This window comes from Oncorhynchus masou, chromosome 12 (genome assembly GCF_036934945.1).
Source record: "Oncorhynchus masou masou isolate Uvic2021 chromosome 12, UVic_Omas_1.1, whole genome shotgun sequence".
Taxonomy (NCBI): Eukaryota; Metazoa; Chordata; class Actinopteri; order Salmoniformes; family Salmonidae; genus Oncorhynchus; species Oncorhynchus masou.
Genome location: NC_088223.1, coordinates 78,362,702 through 78,385,014, shown reverse-complemented (window position 1 = coordinate 78,385,014; position 22,313 = coordinate 78,362,702). Strand labels below are relative to the sequence as shown.

The 22,313-nt window shown below is 42.1% G+C and overlaps 1 protein-coding gene across 1 annotated transcript; it reads left to right on the top strand.

The window, feature by feature from the left end:
* The first annotated feature begins 4,405 nt into the window (after positions 1-4,405).
* Positions 4,406-17,085, top strand: LOC135550874 (ubiquitin carboxyl-terminal hydrolase 2-like). The gene is made up of 12 exons (XM_064982063.1): positions 4,406-4,948; positions 11,250-11,300; positions 11,503-11,626; positions 12,245-12,356; positions 12,696-12,806; positions 13,160-13,224; positions 13,312-13,415; positions 13,506-13,586; positions 13,884-13,962; positions 14,523-14,630; positions 15,204-15,324; positions 16,060-17,085. Exons 1-12 carry the CDS (start codon positions 4,790-4,792, stop codon positions 16,145-16,147), a joined length of 1,203 nt encoding a protein of 400 aa, XP_064838135.1. The 5' UTR covers positions 4,406-4,789; the 3' UTR covers positions 16,148-17,085.
* Positions 17,086-22,313: the final 5,228 nt, after the last annotated feature.

The following is a 22,313-nucleotide window of genomic DNA, read 5'->3' as shown; positions in this document are numbered from 1 at the left end:
CCAATCAGAGACAATGACTAACACCTGCCTCTGATTGAGAACCATATCAGGCCATACATAGAAACGGACAAAGTAGACACACAACATAGAATGCCCACCCAGCTCACGTCCTGACCAACACTAAAACAAGAAAAACACAAAAGAACTATGGTCATAACGTGACATGTATGTAAACTTCTTACTTCAACTGTAGTATATACATTTTATGGACACAGTCTATTTTACAATAGTTCTATTTTGTTTGTTTTTACTCCTGTCCTTCCTCTACCCTCAACCTCTTCCATCTATTTCTGATGTCCATACGGTTCTATTTGCCATATCTTTCACACTGTGCTCTTTCACTAAAGTTCTGAACCCATATACGTTTTTTTGGACACAGTATGTTTTACATTGGTTATCTTGTTGTTATTAGTTATTAGTCCCAACCTTCAGCTCCATTCAACCCCTCCCATCTATCTCTTAACACTGTCCATATTGGATTTCTATTTGCCATATATTTTTCAACTGTGCTGTGATGTTTCACAAAAGCTTTCTAAAGCTAAAAGTATTATTATTTTATTGATTGACTGAATATGACTTTTCAGATCACCCAGTGACTTAGAAATGTACTAACAGTATGTACAGAAATAATGTACATTCATGTATTAAACAGTATAATGATGTACTGGATCCATTGATTATTGAAGAATATATCTTAGAAATGCCTCATGAACTACATTTCTCCAGCACTCAGCTTTATAGCAAACCAAGTGGCGAGGCTGGCCATTTAGTGTTTTTATTTTTTTATAATTTTCTTTTTACAGAGTGGACCTCCTCCCTGTCTGTCGGTAGAGGAATTAGCCTGCAGCTATGGCTGGTGTACACAGAGTCCAATGGTCTATTTTACATTCCTATTGGTTTGACTTGAGATGTACTTTACCGGAGTCAGGTTCATAAATGATGAAGTGGATGGCGCCGAGGTAATGTTGCAGCCAGAGAGCAAGGAGGGACAGAGTTTCGCTTTCATACTGTACTTTCAGGCTCATTCCAAGGTTAACTATGTCTATTCTGGCTGTGGCGTTTGCATAGACTCAATGAGTTAACTCTTGTCTATATTTCTGTCCTGAAAACAAAGCAGCTGTGAGAGACCCTCTATATCAGGGATCATCAACTAGATTTATCCGTGGGCCAATTTTTTTTCTTGAGCGGATGGTCGGGAGGCAGGAACATAATTACATATAATTTGTAGACTGCAAATTAACCGTGCTGAAGCCCAAACAGATATAATATTTGACTGAAATAATAATTTCAAACCTTGCTTACATTTGTATACAATCAAGTGTCTCTCTATTATGTGTGGGAATACTTGGAAACAGATTTCCAATATCACTTGGAGCTGATTTCCTGGTTTTCCTTTTACAGTCGTATGTCCGGCATCGAACACTATATCGGCATTGCCTGGATCTTTCATTTAAAGACCCTTTCTCCCCCTCGCTCTCAACGTAGAGTTTGATCTGAAGCCAATCTTGTGATGATTGTGTTTTTGCTATCCATTGTAAATAATGTTTGTGGGCCTATGTAGCCAAATTATATTTATGATCGCATGTTATCCGTTCATGATTTTTTATGTGTTCTATTTATATCTGTAAATCAAACAATTAAATCAAGCCACATCTAGACATGATTACAAACACCTGTGTGTTCTTCAATAATCACCAGCTGTGTGTGCGTGTCCGACTATCTGTGTGCACATCTATGCTGTGTTCACTAAATGCCAGCCGTGTGTGTGTATCGGGGGCTATTTTAGGGTCCCCCAGAGCAGTCTGAGTCACTGCAGTGGTCGCGGTGACGTCACTGTTTGTCTACTGTCTAGGGCTTATCCACCTGATTCTGTTAGTATGGAGACATTACACTGGACACAGAGAGGTGAAGCCATGCTATCTCTCTGTTTCCTTCCCTCCCTTTCTCTCTCTCTCTCTTGCGCTCTATTTTTCTATCTTTCTATCTTTCTATATTTCTCTCTCTTTCTCTTTCTCTCTGAGATAATATGCAGCATATTTTCTGGAGATGTCAAGGGAGACTGTCAGCACTCTAAACAAAACGTATCTGCGCCCAATGTAGGGTATGAGTAACTTGCTATAGTTTGTAGAATGTTTCTCTGTTTTCGTGATCATTGATCATTGATAGTGCTTTGAAGAAAGAGCTTGCTCCGAAAAGCAATAAATATCAGTGAAGGGAATTAGGCCGCCGTTCTGAACCTTCTTTCTCAATAGCAATTTTACATTCCTAGGACTGATCACCCCTGCAGAGGTCCAGAGAAATGTTGAAATCTTCTGGCTTGATAGGTACCCCTAGCTAGCCGCATAGACTCTGGTCAAAAGTAGTGCACTAGGCCTTTATAGGGAATTCGGTACCATTTCAGTCGCACCCTATATGTTTTCCTCAGCTGGTTGGTAAAGTCGTGATCTTCCAACTCTGGCAGGGGGCCAGGAATGTTGCTGGTAATAGCTCTGCCATCCATCCCCTTCCCCCTATCTAGCCCATCCTTGTTGAATTTTTCCCTTTCTTGAAGCTTCAAACAGGTTGAACCGTCGTGGCAGTGAAGGAATATTAGGCATGCATGACTGCGTCGTTGCGTCCCAAATGGCACCCTAATCCCTATGGGACCTGGTTAAAAGTAGTGCACTATATATGGAATATGATGCCATTTGGAACTTCTGTGTTACACATCTCTGATGTACACAGAGACCTCACTGATAGGGAGGGAGTTTATGGCATAGACCTGAACTATGTAGAGGTGCTAAGATCACTTGGTATACATTTAGAAAAAAAGGTGCCATCTAAAACCAAAAAAGGGTTCTTTGGCTGTCCCCATAGGAGAAGCCTTTGAAGAACCCCTTTTGGTTCCAGGTAGAACTGTATTTGGTTCCATGTAGAACCCTTTCCACAGAGGGTTCACCTATGGGGTCAGCCGCAGAACCCCTTTGGAACACTGTGTATATAGGTAATCATCTGCCCTCTTGCCTGCTAGTAAACACAGTTTCTCCTTGTTCTTATTTAATAACATTTCACAAGAGGAATGCACTTTTCCGTGCTGCTTATGTAATGACATGAAGAAAATATAAACTTTGCTTAAAATTGGTGGGCAGAGTGCTCTGTTTTTTGGCTGTTGTGTTTTGAGAGTGGATGTATTACTTTTTCTTACACCCCCTCTAGCTGGTCGGATTCTGTGTACATATTGAATGGGAACTCAGAGTGATGATGGGTTCACTAGCCTATGTGTGCAGGGCCAGCAAGGAGCAGGGTCATGTTCATTGTGCACCAAACGAAGAAGACTTTTTGCTACGCTGTGCCCCAATGAGCGCAACACTGGTACAAATTTAGGATCTTAATTTAAAGGAAATGTTAAACTTGTAATGAGTTTGTTGTTTAAAAAGGCTTCAGAAGTTTGTAATTTCCACTTAGAGATGTCAGACTTGATTTTCCATTCCGAAAAATGTATCAACCCCGACAAAAATGTCCATTTAATAATTCACATTTCCTGTTGCTGCAGGATTATTTTCCTGCTGTAGCAAACTGGATCAAATTTAGATCCTACATCTTTATGCCTAAAATCTGCTGGAATAATAAAATTGTCTGACACTTGAAGGAAGATGAATCCAGGGAAAGGGTTTGATTGGGTAATGTGTTGCATTGCTCTTACTATATGCCAGGATAGTGTTTATTGTGCCTCACCATACCAAAACATTTGGCAACGAAAAATGAAAACAAGCTTTCTTATTGGTCGGATTTACGTAAGTCCCTCCCTATTTCGGGCTATTTGCTTCCTATTGGATATGACCCAGTTTAGTCATTCATTCACAATATTCTAGAGAATCACGTGGCAATGCTTGAGGCTAGACCAATTGTTGCTTTAGCTTGCTAAATTTGCAAGCAACAACACGTAGGATGTTATTGACTTTTGATTTACTTAATGACATAAGCATGACATAATGCTGTCATACTATGTAATATCGGTTTTACTTATACGGTCATTACACTGTTATTAGGCATTATGCGGTCAAGCTAAATTCACCTGGCAAGATGGAAGAAGCCAACGCTGTATGGCAAAGTATTAAAATGGATGGATGGGTAGATTGTTCTATAGCCTACAGAAACAGACAGACACAGACAGATCGTGCTTTTCCATATATGGACCTTATTTTCCACCACCCTGTCCCCTACCCTCCTCTCAGTCCTCCTCCTTCTTCCCCCCACACCCTATCCCATTTCATCATCGTCCTCTGAATGTTGAGAAGGTCTTGTCCTCTGCAGTTTGACGTCTGTCTCAACCACTGCTCTCAACAAGCATGAGACACTTCGTGACGTCTAGAGAGTCCGAGGGGGCGTGTGCACATTGTAGTAAAAGGAAAGTGCACACCGACTCGATTATTCATCAACCCACACTTGGAGAGGTGGAATCACATAAAACCGAATCGGTCTCAGTCAGCAGGCAGTTAGTGATATTCCAGATTGAGTTGCGGGTCTGTTATTCTAGTGAACAAGATGTCTGCTATATTGTTGTTGTTTTTACTGCACATCGCAACTATTTATCACCAGAGCCTGTTTTATGTCTAATTATGTGTTTCAAGGGATTCGAATTGAAAACTGTGTCATCTCAATCAGAAAAAATATATAAAAAAATAGGGGGGAGATCAACAACGTCACGCAGGACTACTGTTTCAGTCACAGTAAACAACTTTTAACCATCGCCACCGCAAATTGATTGTAGGTCTGTAGTCTGCAATTATATCGCCGCTACACCGCCATCATGCCTAGTCTGCGACAGTCTTACACCGTGACGGTGCCCGAGGAGTCACCGGCATCCACTTTCCCCTTCCTAAAGACGGACCTGCGCAGGAAGAGTCCTCCAATGTCGCGGTCATTGTTGATGTCCACATTTGTGGGTCTGCTTATCAATCAAGCCAAGGTGAGTGCGCCTATTCGGTCTGCAAGCAAAGGGATATTCAGGTAGTCCATGCACTACAGATGTGGAGTGCCCATGCCGTAAATTGTATGGGCACGCCAAATCGATTACACTGTCAGTCGATTTAGTCAATTATGGGCCGATTTGATATCGACAATAACTTGGATAGATTTGTTTTAGTTACAGGAGACATTCCCACCCAAAAATAAGCCCAGTAAAGGATAATGTTGGCAGCTAAATGTACTTACATAATAATGCCATTTATAATCTGTGAGCAACAGATTAAATGTGTTATGAAATTGCTTTTAGAGATTGAGGATTTTTAAACTGTTCCTTCCATGTTGGAACTTGGAATCTTGTCGGTTCCGTGGCGTTAATAGTTATTGATTTTCCAAAGCTAAAGTCAAGTAATTTTAAGTGATGCACCTGTAGGTTGAATAGGCAGACCTACAAATGATTTCGACACCCGTGATAATATAATATAATTACAATATGTGTGGTGGAATGATGTAACCATACTCAGGCCAATTTAGGCTCAGGTAATTTATGTTGTTGCTTAGTTTACTAAGGTGGATATAAATAGGGTATGACGGTATAGGAATCGTTTCAATCCAATAGGAAAAGTTTTCACATTGTGTTCAAGGCATCCGGCATTTGAAAACCGCGGAGCGTTCAAGCCAGCTGCCTGCTTGTCACGGTACTCGTACTGTAACCTCTCACAGTTGATTTGGTTACGTAATCCGGCTTTCAGCAGTTTCGCTATGAGCGTTCTCTACCCTGAGGAGTGTGTGGACTGCTGGCCATAATGCATATAATTTAGGCGTACCTCCAGCTGTTCTTTTCTGGCCCTGAATGTAGGCTACACTTTACAGTACAGGACATTTGTGAGGATACTGATTCATATGTGCCTTTACCTCCAATGTGACATGCAGACTATAGTCTATTGTAGAGAGAATAATTAGCCCTAAAGAAAAAACATCATCTGATGTAGCACTGCCTATTTAAACAACACTGAAATCTTTCTTGAAAAAAAATATATTTTTAAATATATCTAGGCCTAAATGTAAATGTATTATAAATGTAAAGGCCTGTATAATATGCCACAACATAAGCAGGCAGGAGATCAACCTCAGCGGTTTATTTATCAAGCGTCTGATGGTAAAATTGCTGATTTCGGATCAGTTTTGACTTTAAAATCATAATGAATTAGATTACATGGACCTGATCCTAGATCAACTGTGAGACGTTTTAAGAATATGGGCCCAGGAATCCTTACATGAACCCTGAGTAAATGACAGGATGGCCCCTAGTGGACAAACCAAAGGCTCACAGTGCTTTATAGCTGCCTGTTTAGCATTCCTTCTGTCAGGCAAGTTCTCAACACAAAACCTCACAATGAAACACCAAACAAACCACCATTCATAATCATTGCCCTCAGTAACGGCTTGACCTTGAAAGTATGCACTTGATAAAGAGCAGTGTTTTACATCACAATGTTCCCTGGTTGATAGAGGAAAGCCCTGTCAGCACTTGTGGGCGAAGATGACCTGATTTGTCGATTGTTGCATAACCGCAACACACATTAAGAACACTGTTAGCACTATTTGCCCTGTGTCACACTAACAATTAGGGCGTGACATTGTGTAATGATGTTTGAGCGAACACCAAGATAAGGAATATCAGCTTTTATCGCCAGGAAAGTCTCACCTTATCTGATGTACAGTACACTGTGGGTGATAGGGCACATTGATTCTCAGAATGGGCCGAGGGCCTAAATATATGGATGTCCTTTACGGGGAGAGCAGAATGTTCCTCAGTCAGGACTGTCACCGATAACCATTGAATAACGGTAACACAACATTATCACCGCTTCAACAACATCAATGGTTGTAATACATTATCACTGCTTTATCCACCACAGTTTTGGTCTCATTGGTATGAGCTGTACAGTCAGCCTACAGTGTGTCTGCTGGGTGGTGCTACAGTATGAAGCGAGGTGTGTTTGGATGTGTGCATGTGTGTCCCAGTCACAAGTTGCTTGCCTGTGACCAGTCCTGCACAGTAAGGCTGGAACACAATGTTCTCCCCACTCTCATACTTTCAATCTGTGCCAACCAATGAAATGACTTCCTCCCCAATGGAATTACTTCCTCCATTGGCTGTCAGCCAATCAGGGCCCTTATTGTTGGACCCACCTCCATGTCCCGAGTGAGCCACATGCCGACAGAGCCCATTCTCCACAGGCCTCTCCTCAGTAATCACTGTACTAGTGTCCCAGTGTCCTGGCTCCGGTGCTATTTGAACCAGGTTGTGAGGAACTGGCCTGTGCATGCTGCTCAAGCCATATGCTCTGTTTTAGAGCTAACAATGCAGTGTGAACCCAGACACACCCTCTGATTGGCCATGTGCAGCAGCGCAGTCTCTACTCAGTACTCACACTCCAGCTCAATGAGAGTTTGACCTCTTGAGACAAGGCCTACACTGCGCTGACAATGGAAAGTGAACTATGAGAAGAATGAGGCATTTGGTACCTGTCTGGTTGTGAGAAGTGGCATTGTGGTGCTATGTACTGTACAGTATGTGGAGTGGTTTGGTCTGGGACGGAATAGTCACTGACTCATGTTTCAGACTTAATTCACAGTGTGCATGTCTATGGCATGTGTGGACGTTTGTTTTAGGCCTGTATGTGCCTGACTGTTTGTGCTTGCTTGACTATCTGTGTGTGTGTGTGTGTGTGTGTGTGTGTGTGTGTGTGTGTGTGTGTGTGTGTGTGTGTGTGTGTGTGTGTGTGTGTGTGTGTGTGTGTGTGTGTGTTGACTATTGTGTGTGTGTTTGTGCCTGCATGTACATGTGATACCACCCCAGTCCTGTCAGCTCTGGCGTCAGGTGGGGGCTGCCCTATACCAGTTTAGGTGTTTCATTCGTCAGCAGATGTACAGTACCGATGCGTGGCTTCCCTCCCCACATGTTACACTGTCACCAAACCCCCCACCCTAATCTGGACTAGCCTACATAGAACACTAGATGCATGTGTAATATTAATATGTAACTTCCAAGACTTTCCGTTCCCCAGAAATGTCCCTGTACAGCAACGTGTATTACAGGGACACTGTAGAGTAGGTTAAATGTAGCAGTAAGCTTGGAAAAGCAGTATTATCCATTAAACCTGCTTAACCCTGCACTGGTTTAAACCAGTATTCAATACTAAATGAACACATTATCCCTAGCAGAATTTATTTTTGCAGAATATACAGTGCCTTGCGAAAGTATTCGGCCCCCTTGAACTTTGCGACCTTTTGCCACATTTCAGGCTTCAAATCATGAAGTGGAACGACATTTATTGGATATTTCAAACTTTTTTAACAAATCAAAAACTGAAAAATTGGGCATGCAAAATTATTCAGCCCCTTTACTTTCAGTGCAGCAAACTCTCTCCAGAAGTTCAGTGAGGATCTCTGAATGATCCAATGTTGACCTAAATGACTAATGATGATAAATACAATCCACCTGTGTGTAATCAAGTCTCCGTATAAATGCACCTGCACTGTGATAGTCTCAGAGGTCCGTTAAAAGCGCAGAGAGCATCATGAAGAACAAGGAACACACCAGGCAGGTCCGAGATACTGTTGTGAAGAAGTTTAAAGCCGGATTTGGATACAAAAAGATTTCCCAAGCTTTAAACATCCCAAGGAGCACTGTGCAAGCGATAATATTGAAATGGAAGGAGTATCAGACCACTGCAAATCTACCAAGACCTGGCCGTCCCTCTAAACTTTCAGCTCATACAAGGAGAAGATTGATCAGAGATGCAGCCAAGAGGCTTCAATCAGTCGTATATTGCACAAATCTGGCCTTTATGGAAGAGTGGCAAGAAGAAAGCCATTTCTTAAAGATATCCATAAAAAGTGTTGTTTAAAGTTTGCCACAAGCCACCTGGGAGACACACCAAACATGTGGAAGAAGGTGCTCTGGTCAGATGAAACCAAAATTGAACTTTTTGGCAACAATGCAAAACGTTATGTTTGGCATAAAAGCAACACAGCTCATCACCCTGACCACACCATCCCCACTGTCAAACATGGTGGTGGCAGCATCATGGTTTGGGCCTAATTTTTTTCAGCAGGGACAGGGAAGATGTTTAAAATTGATGGGAAGATGGATGGAGCCAAATACAGGACCATTCTGGAAGAAAACCTGATGGAGTCTGCAAAAGACCTGAGACTGGGACGAAGATTTGTCTTCCAACAAGACAATGATCCAAAACATAAAGCAAAATCTACAATGGAATGGTTCAAAAATAAACATATCCAGGTGTTAGAATGGCCAAGTCAAAGTCCAGACCTGAATCCAATCGAGAATCTGTGGAAAGAACTGAAAACTGCTGTTCACAAATGCTCTCCATCCAACCTCACTGAGCTCGAGCTGTTTTGCAAGGAGGAATGGGAAAAAAAATTCAGTCTCTCGATGTGCAAAACTGATAGAGACATACCCCAAGCGACTTACAGTTGTAATCGCAGCAAAAGGTGGCGCTACAAAGTATTAACTTAAGGGGGCTGAATAATTTTGCACGCCCAATTTTTCAGTTTTTGATTTGTTAAAAAAGTTTGAAATATCCAATAAATGTCGTTCCACTTCATGATTGTGTCCCACTTCTTTTTGATTCTTCACAAAAAAATACAGTTTTATATCTTTATGTTTGAAGCCTGAAATGTGGCAAAAGGTCGCAAAGTTCAAGGGGGCCGAATACTTTCGCAAGGCACTGTATGTATTTGGCCTCAGTGTAGGCCATAAATTAATAATTTTTGTTCGCATGACTTAAACTTTGATATATAATGCATCGGAAATATCTTAACCAGCCTGTTGAGTTGCCTAATTAGAGTAAACTAATTTTATATTGGAATTTGCATAGACTTTTTAAATAAAAAAATGAAAAAGATACATGAATTTATGTTATGACTGCTGTAACGACGTTCTTCGTTTGTCGAAAGAGAGTCGGACCGAAATGCAGCGTGTTGGTTACTCATGTTTTTAATAGAACAAATGACGATACATGAAATAACAAAAACAACAAACGGAACGTGAAAAACCTATACAGCCTGTCTGGTGAACACTAACACAGAGACAGGAACAATCACCCACGAAATACAAAGTGAAACCCAGGCTACCTAAATACGGTTCCCAATCAGAGACAACGAGAAATCACCTGACTCTGATTGAGAACCGCCTCATGCAGCCAAACCTATGCAACACACACCCCTAATCAGCCACAATCCCAACAACTAAAAAACCCCACTAAGAATTACAACAAACAATAAACCCATGTCACACCCTGGCCTGACCAACTAATTAACTAAAACACAAAATACTAAGACCAAGGCGTGACAACTGCTTAATTTACTTATAATGGAAGTTAGGTTTAGTTATATAAGGACTGATATAAAATATTAAGAAAATATGATACATTTGTGTGTCAAAATTATGTTTTAGAGGTCACCAACAAATTGTGGTAAATGAGGTTCGGTTTTGCTCACATTCCCTTCCTTGAATGTGTGTTGGAAAAAATATGGGATTCCGATAATGAAAACCATATGATTTTACTAAATGGCATTTGTTGAGATGATAAAATATGACAAACAATACCATAGTATTACCATAGTATTGCTATTAGTATCTGTCCTGAACAACAATAGCAATATGGAAGAGATCAGGATATAAGTTATCTTTGCCCTGGTTCCAATGCAGGCATGATAGGTCAGGTTTTGTTCTTTCAGTTGTTGAGCCACAGATGGTGGTTATTTGTGTTTTGGTCATGACAAGCAGTGTCCCTCACCCAACGTCTCACAACGACACAAAGCACACCACTCATGACGTAGCTACCACGTGTGTACTCTGACCTTAAGGCAACGATACACTCTGACCATCAAAAACCCTTCAGACAAGGTCACACCACTCCAGTGAACATCCAACCAGAGCCACGGGAAGTAGGGGTGCTGAGGGTGCTGCAGCACCCCCTGAAAAATGGGGAATAAAAAAAATATATTCATAAAAACATTTATAAAAAAAATTGCAGTCTGTAGCATGGCAATTTGTTTGTTTGTTGATGAACATTTGATTTTTCACAAAAGTAGTGCACTGGTCCTTTACCAGTCCTGTATTAGTGGACCTATATAGCCATCTGTAGCGCAGGCAATACAATGGTATGTGTTTGGACCTGTGTCCCTTTAAGTTGACATGTATCAGGGACTGAGTGAAGAGGGATTTCTGCCTTGCTCTAACCTGTGTCTCCCTGTCTTTGTCTCAACAGAACTCCAAGAATCCTCAAGGCCTAGTGGGACTGAGAAACCTCGGCAACACAGTGAGTAAACCATTACATCCGCCACTAACACAAGTCTGTTTTTACACTGTGCTTATGTCTGGTTTGTAGCAGATCTGATGTCCACTCTTTGGAATATCTATCCCTGTCACTGAAAAGTGTGCACTTCTAGTCTTAATAAATATTCTCTCCTTTTTCTCTCTCTCTGTCTCCCCCTTCTCTCACCTACTATTTTCTGGTGTAGTGTTTCATGAACTCGATCCTGCAGTGTCTGAGCAACACTCCTGACCTGAGGGACTACTGTCTGAGGAACACACACCGCACTGAACTCAACAACAACTGCAGAGCCAAGGCTGCTCTCATGGAGGGTAAGACACTACTGCTTCAACTGGTTGCACTTTACTTAAGCCTGCAGGTATAATGCATTATTAGAATGACATTAGAAGGATGTTACCAGCTGACCAATTATGGAAAATTTGACAGTGGATCAAGTGCTGAAAAAAAGAAAAGGACAAAATGGTGTAAAACAAAAAGCACTAATCATGTTTATGCAACATAATAATCATCCTAAGAATATTTACAGAACCACCTAAGGGTCACTATAATACTGACCTCTAATTCGTAACAACCTGTATGCTTAAAACGTACACAAATTGTGTCTTAAATGGATTTGAAACATATAGGAGCTATTCTGTGCATGTACACACACAAACACACACGCACTGATCCCCAGACAGGGTTTGGAGATGGTGAACAGTAACAGTAGTTCTGTCTACTACCTGATTGATATTCTTCACATGGGCTCCTCTCCCCTGCAATGTGACCTCTGCTTAACAGTACAATGACTAAAAGTGGTCTCATTTTCTTTCCTCTCTCTCTCTGTCTCTGCCACACTCTGTCTCTCTCTCTCTCTCTCTCTCTCTCTCTCTCTCTCTCTCTCTCTCTCTCTCTCCCTCTCTCTCTCTCCCTCTGTCTTTCTCTAACAGAGTTTGCCAAACTCACTCAGACCCTATGGACGTCAGTCAGCAGCGAGGCAATCAGTCCCTCAGACTTCAAGACCCAGATCCAGAGATATGCTCCCAAATTTGTGGGATACAAGTAAGTCTATTCAGAAAAGGGCTGTGGTCTGATCAAGTAATTCTATTTCTATGGCCATAAGTGTGCTGGGAGAAAGCGAGTTCATTTAATGTGAACTTTCTTAACTATTAAAAATGTCATCATACTTTCTCACCCCTCTCTCTTGCTCTCTCTCTCCATAAGGCATTAATGTAGACACATCTTTTATATTAATTTCTCATTTTGTGGCTGTGGTTGAAATAATAAGCTTTTGAAAGTAAACATCCCTCTTACTCTCTCTCCCCCCATCTCTCTCTCCCCCATCTCTCTCTCTCTCTCTCTCTCTCTCTCTCTCTCTCTCTCTCTCTCTCTCTCCTCCAGTCAGCAGGATGCTCAGGAGTTCTTGCATTTCCTATTGGACGGCCTCCACAACGAGGTCAACAGGGTCACAGTGCGGCCCAGGCTCCCGTCCGAGGACATTGACCACTTGCCGTAAGTCTCACCTCCCGTAGCACCAACCCAGGAGCATGTTAATTAGTTTGAATCGTTTTGAAACAGAAAACGACAATTAGCATTTCTCAGTCTGTTTTCTTCTGCTTGGTGCCTCATGAACACGACCTTGACATGTTCTCCTAGGATTAGACATGCCTAGACATGCCTCATGATATTCAGGCTGTTAACTGCCTTTGTAATGAGTCATGTTTTATAGTTGTTGTTTTTTTAACAAGACCTTGGTACCTCAGATTAAAGTCCCCTGGGATCTGTATTGGAGAGGAGTGTGTCTGTTCTAGAGGAGCTTGTTTGAATGTAAACTGATGTGGGATCTGTGTTTGTCTCCTCCACAGTGACAATGAGAAAGGGAAGAGAATGTGGAACAAATATCTAGAGAGAGAGGACAGCAAAGTGGTTGGTAAGTGTCTGAGTGACTGAGAACAAGTGTGTATATTACAAGTGTGATTTTCATTGTGTGTAATAGTGTATCTGTTTCTCTGTATAGATCTGTTTGTGGGCCAGCTGAAGAGCTCTCTGACCTGCAGTGAGTGCGGTTACTGCTCCACTGTGTTCGATCCATTCTGGGACTTGTCACTACCCATCGCTAAGGTCAGTGTACACACTCACGCACACACTCACATGCAGGCACACACACACAGTGAAAAAGCTGTGCCTAACTGAGAGTGTTTGTGTCCACAGAAAGGTTCAGGGGAGGTGAGTCTGACAGACTGCATGCGACTCTTCACTAAAGAAGACATACTGGATGGAGATGAGAAACCGGTAAGGGACTATTGCTATGGTGTGTGTCTGTGTCTGTCTGTTATTTAAGTGTTTGGTATTAAAAATAATTTTCCTGTGTATTTGAGTATTTTCAAATGCACAGCCCAACAAGTAATTGTATTTGAGTATTGGAATGCTTATTTTTTTAAACCAAATAGTCGACCAAATTGTATTTAAGAGAATTTTCAAATACTATTTTCAAATAACTGGTTTAAACTCATGGGTGTGTATTTGAGTCAGTGTATTTTAATGTTTCAAATTCTTTCTAAGTTAATTTCCAAATACATCCTCCTCCAGACATGCTACAGGTGTAAAACCAGGCGGAAATGCACTAAGAAGTTCACCATCCAGAAGTTCCCTCAAATCCTTGTGCTTCGTATCCTTTCCATTACTTCATATTAGTGTCCCCATCATTGGTTCCCCCAACAATTAAGTTACTTCCAATCTAGTAGTAATAAGTGTAGTAGTAATAGTTTTACTAATAGTAATAGTTGTTGTGGTAATAGTTTTAGTAATAGTTGTTGTTGTATAACCTGATAGTAGTAGAAGAGTAGCAATAACACTACAACCAGATACATAGCTAGAATGAACTGTCATTTTCAAGGAACTTTGGAGCCAAAGTCGTTGAAATTGTATATATTTCAAAAAGTGTATTAAAAGTTTATGGTTCTGGCTTCTGGGGTTAACCTATGTAGTCAGCTGCCCTATGAAAGCCAGGTAGAGAATTGCATTATAGCAATGCTACAACGCTATCAATATATATCAATATCTAGATATGGTACTATGCTATCAATAGCTATGCTACTATGCTACCAATATCTATACTATCAATAGCTATACTACTATGCTATCAGTAGCCATTTATGCCACTATGCATTCAGTAGCTCTATGCTTCAGCTGTCCATGTGCTTGTCCTTGACCGAGCCCCTGTCCCAGACCTCAAGCGCTTCTCAGAGAACCGTGTTCGAACTAGTAAGCTCTCCACCTACGTCAACTTCCCCCTCAAAGAGTTGGACATGAGAGAATTTTGCTCTGAGAACAGCAGTAAGTAGTACACACACATACTCAACAAACAAGCACTCTGTCTCCTGCTACTTTGTTATTGTATTGGTTTTCTTTTTAGAAGTGCTTTCAGGGCCATTTCTGAAGAGTCTTGTACAGATATGACGTTTATTGACTGGCCTGATATAAGTACTGACTGGATCATCTGGCTTCATTGAACTCAGGACGCACACACACACTACCGCCCAGTTGAACTGACTTGCTTTGTGGGCTCCTGCTACATGTAATGGACATATGGGCTACATAAAGCCTGGCAGTCTGGATATGGATGACATATGCAATGAGCCTATTAGGCCTGTGTCTGATGGTTGATGTTTGAGCCTTGCTCTGTGGACTGCATACAGTATACTTTATCTTTATACAGGAGCCCAGCCTTGCTTTGTGTACAGTCTAGATAACCCATCCTCTTTATAAATCAGGCTTAAAGCAGACATTGTTTTTCAATAATGTTAGGGGACTGTTGAAACTGAATGCATTGGTGATGTCAATGACATAACACTCATCTTTGTCTCTCTATCCCTCTCTCTGTCTCTCTCTCTCGCTCTGTGTGTGTAGTGAATACAGTGTATAATCTCTATGCCGTGTCCAACCACTCTGGGAATACGCTGGGTGGCCACTACACAGCCTACTGCAGGAACCCAGCCCTTGGGGAGTGGTACAGTTACAATGACTCCAGGTATGTAATGATACAATGATGTCATATACATCCTCATAATACCACTAGGAGTAGTTTGCTACTATATCAGAGTTAATGGCTCTGTTTTCTGTTTGTTTGTTTTCTGTTTGCTTGTCTCTATGTGTGTATATCACTAAGCTGAGTATACAAAACATTACGAACACTTTCCTGATATTGAGTTGGACCCCCTTTTGCCCTCAGAACAGCCTCTATACGCAAGGTGTCAAAAGCGCTCCACAGGAATGTTGGCCCATGTTGACTCCACTGCTTCCCACAGTTGTGTCAAGTTGGCTGGGTGTCCTTTGGGTGATGGACCAATCTTGATACACAAGGGGAAACTGTTGAGCATGAAATACCCAGCAGCATTGCAGTTCTTGACACACAAACCAGTGTGCCTGGCACCTACTACCATACCCTGTTCAAAGGCACTTAAATATTTTGCCTTGCCCATTCACCCTCTGAATAGCACAAATACACAATCCATGTCTCAATTGTCTCCAGGCTTAACAATCCTTGTTTAACTTGTCTCCTCCCCTTTATCTATGCTGATTTTAAGTGGATTTAACAGGTGTATTCAATAAGGGATCATAGCTTTCACCTGGATTCACCTGGTCAGAAAGAGCAGGTGTTCCTAATGTTTTGTACACTCAGTGATTATTTCTATAGATGTGGGTATGTCTGTATGTCTATAACAATGCTCTGATTAACACACACCTGTTCTCTGTGTCCTTACAGGGTGAGCTCCATGTCATCCAGCCAGGTCCGCAGCAGTGATGCCTACGTGCTCTTCTATGAGCTGGCCTCCTCTCATTCACGCCTCTGACGCTACATGTCATGGACATATGGGCTACATAAAGCCTGGCAGTCTGGTCATATGGATGACATATGCAATGAGCCTATTAGGCCTGTGTCTGGGTCTGATGGTTGATGTTTGAGCCTTGCTCTGTGGACTGCATACAGTATACTATATGTTTATACAGGAGCCCTTGGCACTATGGATTTAGCTTCAACACATAGGCTGCACTGTACTGCCAGGATACAGAGATTGAGTTGTGGTTCAACCACCTTCCGGGGACATTGGGAAGAGCATTGGGACAATGGGAAGGCCCTTTCCAGCTAAAAACATGTCCTTTGAATATCATGTGTGTGTGTGTGTGTGTGTGTGTGTGTGTGTGTGTGTGTGTGTGTGTGTGTGTGTGTGTGTGTGTGTGTGTGTGTGTGTGTGTGTGTGTGTGTGTGTGTGTGTGTGTGTGTGTGTGTGTGTGTGTGCGGTCACCATGCAGACGGCGAAGATGCCTCTCTATGCACTACAACGAGGACTGTCTGACCCCAGTTGTCATTCGTTTCAAGGTCACCACTGAGACGTGAAAGACTTTATCACTCCGACCTTCCGTTCTGTAAATGATTCTATTTAAATTAGATGTCATCATATCTGTGACTTTGGTAATGGGATGACTCTCTAGCACCATCTGTTGGTGTGCTGTGGTTGTAGGTTTTGCACAACCTCATCTTCCTCCCGTTTCAATAGGACTGTGTGTGTGTGCCTGCTGTGTGCATGTGTGAAAGAGAGAGACAGAGAGAGCGGCCCCTCTCCAACTTCAAACTAGTGGTGGAGATATCATGCCATTGCAAACGAGATTGAGAGAAACTACACCTCTAGCTATGTTTTTATGACTAAACGCGTATTTTTGTATTTATAAAACAACATGGTGAATGTAACTGTACTGTTGTTCTAATCATTAAAATATCACTATTTTTCAAGTTTCAAGTATTATTGTCATGTGCACAAGTATTGTGAAATGCCATTCTTGTAAGCTCTTTCCCCACAATAGTATTATAAAATAAAGTAGAACAAAAAGACATGCGAAATAGAAACAAGAAGAGCACTAGAAAATAAGTAAGTTACATACAGGGTCAGTTCTCGGGTCAGTGACATTTTTACAATGTGCAGGGATGTGCAGGGATAATGGACTAATAGGAGTAGACATGCATAAGAGTAAGGTAACTAGGAATCAGGATATATGATAAACAGTGGCAGCAGTGTAAATTATGATTGCATGTGTATGTATTTTGTGTGTGTGTGTGTGTGTGTGTGTGTGTGTGTGTGTGTGTGTGTGTGTGTGTGTGTGTGTGTGTGTGTGTGTGTGTGTGTGTGTGTGTGTGTGTGTGTGTGTGTGTGTGTGTGTGTGTGTGTGAGAGTGTGTGTGTAATCCTGCGAGTGTGCATTGAGTCAGTGAAAAAATAAAAGGGTCAATGCATAGTCTGTGTGGTATTTTGGTATACACTGAGTGTACCAAAAATTAAGAACACCTTCCTAATATTATATTTGCATTCAGAACAGCCTCAATTCATCAGGGCATGGACTCTTCAAGGTGTCGAAAGCGCTTCACAGGGATGCTGGCCCATGTTGACTCAACAGTTGTGTCAAGTTGGCTGGATGTCCTTTGGGTGGTTGACCATTCTTGATACACACAGGAAAATGTTGACAATGATAAACCCAGCAGTGTTGCACCTACTACCATACCCTGTTCAAAGGCACTTAAATGTATTGTATTGCTCATTCATTCTGAATAGCATTTTACATTACATTTAAGTCATTTAGCAGACGCTCTTATCCAGAGCGACTTACAAATTGGTGAATTCACCTTCTGACATCCAGTGGAACAGCCACTTTACAATAGTGCATCTAAATCATTTAAGGGGGGGGGTGAGAAGGATTAATTTATCCTATCCTAGGTATTCCTTGAAGAGGTGGGGTTTCAGGTGTCTCCGGAAGGTGGTGATTGACTCCGCTGTCCTGGCGTCGTGAGGGAGTTTGTTCCACCATTGGGGGGCCAGAGCAGCGAACAGTTTTGACTGGGCTGAGCGGGAACTGTACTTCCTCAGTGGTAGGGAGGCGAGCAGGCCAGAGGTGGATGAACGCAGTGCCCTTGTTTGGGTGTAGGGCCTGATCAGAGCCTGGAGGTACTGCGGTGCCGTTCCCCTCACAGCTCCGTAGGCAAGCACCATGGTCTTGTAGCGGATGCGAGCTTCAACTGGAAGCCAGTGGAGAGAGCGGAGGAGCGGGGTGACGTGAGAGAACTTGGGAAGGTTGAACACCAGGTAGCACACATACACAATCCATGTCTCAATTTTCTCAAGGCTTAAAAATCATTTAACCTGTCTCCTCCCCTTCATCTACACTGATTGAAGTGGATTTAACAAGTGACATCAAAAAGGGATCATGGCTTTCACCTGGTCAGTCTGCCATGGTAGGATCAGGAGTTCTTAATGTTTAGTGCACTCAGTGTATATCCAAAATTGTATTTCAACACATTCACAAAAGTTGAAACATAATTACTTTTTAAAGGAACAAAATGCAGATTTAATCACATAGATTTTTGTTAAAGTGTATTAAATGTCTGTAAATTATTAAATATTAAAACAAATAAAGTACTCAGTGTTTTTCAAGATTTGTTTGTAAAAGGCTTAAAAACGACAAGAATAATTAATTCAAATAGTCTTTAACCTGCGGTCAAATAATATTTGAAGCCTGTGTCAGGTGTTGGCAGGGTGTGCAGTGCACGTTTGGGGCAAGCTCAATCAATCAAGCACAGCTGAAGTATTTGTAATGATTTAAAATACACTGCTCAAAAAATAAAGAGAACACTTAAACAACACAATGTAACTCCAAGTCAATCACACTTCTGTGAAATCAAACTGTCCACTTAGGAAGCAACACTGATTGACAATACATTTCACATGCTGTTGTGCAAATGGAATAGACAACAGGTGGAAATTATAGCCAATTAGCAAGACACCCCCAATAAAGGAGTGGTTCTGCAGGTGGTGACCACAGACCACTTCTCAGTTCCTATGCTTCCTGGCTGATGTTTTGGTCACTTTTGAATGCTGCTGGTGCTTTCACTCTAGTGGTAGCATGAGACGGAGTCTACAACCCACACAAGTGGCTCAGGTAGTGCAGCTCATCCAGGATGGCACATCAATGCGAGCTGTGGCAAGAAGGCTTGCTGTGTCTGTCAGCGTAGTGTCCAGAGCATGGAGGCGCTACCAGGAGACAGGCCAGTACATCAGGAGATGTGGAGGAAGCCGTAGGAGGGCAACAACCCAGCAGCAGGACCGCTACCTCCGCCTTTGTGCAAGGAGGAGCAGGAGGAGCACTGCCAGAGCCCTGCAAAATGACCTCCAGCAGGCCACAAATGTGCATGTGTCTGCTCAAACGGTCAGAAACAGACGCCATGAGGGTGTTATGAGGGCCCGACGTCCACAGGTGGGGGTTGGGCTTACAGCCCAACACCGTGCAGGACATTTGGCATTTGCCAGAGAACACCAAGATTGGCAAATTCGCCACTGGCACCCTGTGCTCTTCACAGATGAAAGCAGGTTCACACTGAGCACATGTGACAGACGTGACAGTCTGTAGACGCCGTGGAGAACGTTCTTCTGCCTGCAACATCCTCCAGCATGACCGGTTTGGCGGTGGGTCAGTCATGGTGTGGCGTGGCATTTCTTTGGTGGGCCGCACAGCCCTCCATGTGCTCGCCAGAGGTAGCCTGACTGCCATTAGGTACCGAGATGAGATACTCAGACCCCTTGTGAGACCATATGCTGGTGCGGTTGGCCCTGGGTTCCTCCTAATGCAAGACAATGCTAGACCTCATGTGGCTGGAGTGTGTCAGCAGTTCCTGCAAGAGGAAGGCATTGATGCTATGGACTGGCCCGTCCGTTCCCCAGACCTGAATCCAATTGAGCACATCTGGGACATCATGTCTCGCTCCATCCACCAACGCCACGTTGCACCACAGACTGTCCAGGAGTTGGCGGATGCTTTAGTCCAGGTCTGGGAGGAGATCCCTCAGGAGACCATCCACCACCTCATCAGGAGCATGCCCAGGCGTTGTAGGGAGGTCATACAGGCACATGGAGGCCACACACACTACTGAGCCTCATTTAGACTTGTTTTAAGGACATCAAAGTTGGATCAGCCTGTAGTGTGGTTTTCCACTTTAATTTTGAGTGCGACTCCAAATCCATTGATAATTTTTGTGTGATTTTGTTGTCAGCACATTCAACTATGTAAAGAAAAAAGTATTTAATACAATTATTTCATTAATTCAGATGTAGGATGTGTTATTTTAGTGTTCCCTTTATTTTTTTGAGCAGTAGTTTTTGAACACAGGGTCTTGTTTAGTGTTTACCATAGTAAACTGTAAACATGTTTACAATGAAAACGTTTTGCAACGAAAACTAGAGTTTGTTATTGGACATGTTCAGTTAGTCCCTAAATTGTTTTGGTGCGTATTCGTCCGTTTGGTGTCTTGTGAATACGATCGTGGTCTGTTCAAAACTAGCGCTCACAGTTGTGCCATTGTCTATCTAATATGCAAACACACCTGTTAGGGCTGGGAATTGCCAGGGACCTCACAATATGATATTATCATGATACTTAGGTGTCGACACGATATGTATTGTTATTCTCAAGGTTCTATATGTATTGTGATTGGATACTGCGATTTTATTGCGATTCAATGTTCCAAATATATTGCTCACCATGTCTGCTGCAGAGGGAGAAGAGAGAGCCATGAGAAAGCGAGTCATGGAAATAAAAGTAAAAGAAAGCTGTTGGCTCATCATTTAAATAGATACCAGAGTTCAAATCAAACCAAACTGTATTTGTCAGACCTTTCTGTGAAATGCTTACTTACAAGCCCTTAATTAACCAACAGTGCAGTTGAAGAAAGAGTTAGGAAAATATTTACCAAATAAACGAAAGTACAAAATAATAACAAGTAACACAAAATAACACAACGAGGCTATATACAGGGGGTACCGGTGTTGTGCCAGAATTCTACCCACCCCTTCTAATTTCCTTAATTTTTTGGCGAAAGTCAAATACTTTCTGTGGCACACATCAGTCAAATACTTTCTATAGAGCACACTACACGTCAGGATAGGCAACCGAAATGAATAGTGAACGTGTGTGTTATATTAAACATAAAGGAGGGAATACAATGTTGGCAAAAAAATAAACATTTCAGAACAACTATGGCTGAATTATTATCCTTACACTTTCAAAAATACTAGTCGAATAAAACATGGGGGAGATGACGGATTTTGGCAAAGAGATTTATTTACAGACTAATACAAATCAGCCGATTGGGTACGAGCGTCATGGGCAGCCGCCCTTTGCGGCACCTTGCCTGGGCCCGGGTGCGGGTGCTGAAGGTGTCGGTTAAAACAAATAACTTGAACACTTGAAACAAATATAACCAAACCGAAAACTGCAGACAAAAATACTGTATGCTACTAAAATCAGTGAAATGTAGGCTAAACTGACAACGGAGTGCAGAGCAGAAATTTCAACTTGCAAGCAAGTTGCAGAAATGAAGAACGCGAAAGAGGGGGGAGAATTCTGTCATGGGGGAGATTTTCGGCACAACACCGGTACCGAGTCAATGTGTGGAAGTATAGGTTAGTCGAGATAATTTCTACATGTAGGTAGTGGTGAAGTGACTGCATAGATAATAAACAGCGAGTAGCAGCTCAATGTCAATAGTCAATAGTCAATGTCAATAGTCAATAGTTTGAAAAATTGTTCAGCAGTCTTATGGCTTGGGGGTAGAAGCTGTTAAAGAGCCTTTGGGTCCTAGACATGGCACTCTGGTACCGCTTGCGGTGAGGTAGCAGAGAAAACCGTCTATGACGTGGTGACTGGAGTCTTTTGACAATTTTTGGGGCTTTCGTCTGACATCGCCTAGAATTTACAGTTGAAGTCGGAAATTCACATACACTTTAGCCAAATACATTTAAACTCAGTTTTTCACAATTCCTCACATTTAATCCTAGTAAAAATTACCTGTCTTAGGTAAATTAGGATCACCACTTTATTTTAAGAATGTGAAATGTCAGAATAATAGTAGAGAGAATGATTTCAGCTTTTATTTCTTTCATCACATTCCCAATGGGTCAGAAGTTTACGTACACTCAAT

What these genes read in the sequence shown, in the direction of transcription:
- LOC135550874 (XM_064982063.1), top strand. Translation starts at nt 4,790, where the DNA reads ATGCCTAGTCTGCGACAGTCTTACACCGTGACGGTGCCCGAGGAGTCA. An exon ending in TGAGAAACCTCGGCAACACA is followed by an intron (nt 11,301 to 11,502) that starts GTGAGTAAACCA and finishes TTTCTGGTGTAG; the next exon opens with TGTTTCATGAACTCGATCCT. An exon ending in TGTCACTACCCATCGCTAAG is followed by an intron (nt 13,416 to 13,505) that starts GTCAGTGTACAC and finishes TTGTGTCCACAG; the next exon opens with AAAGGTTCAGGGGAGGTGAG.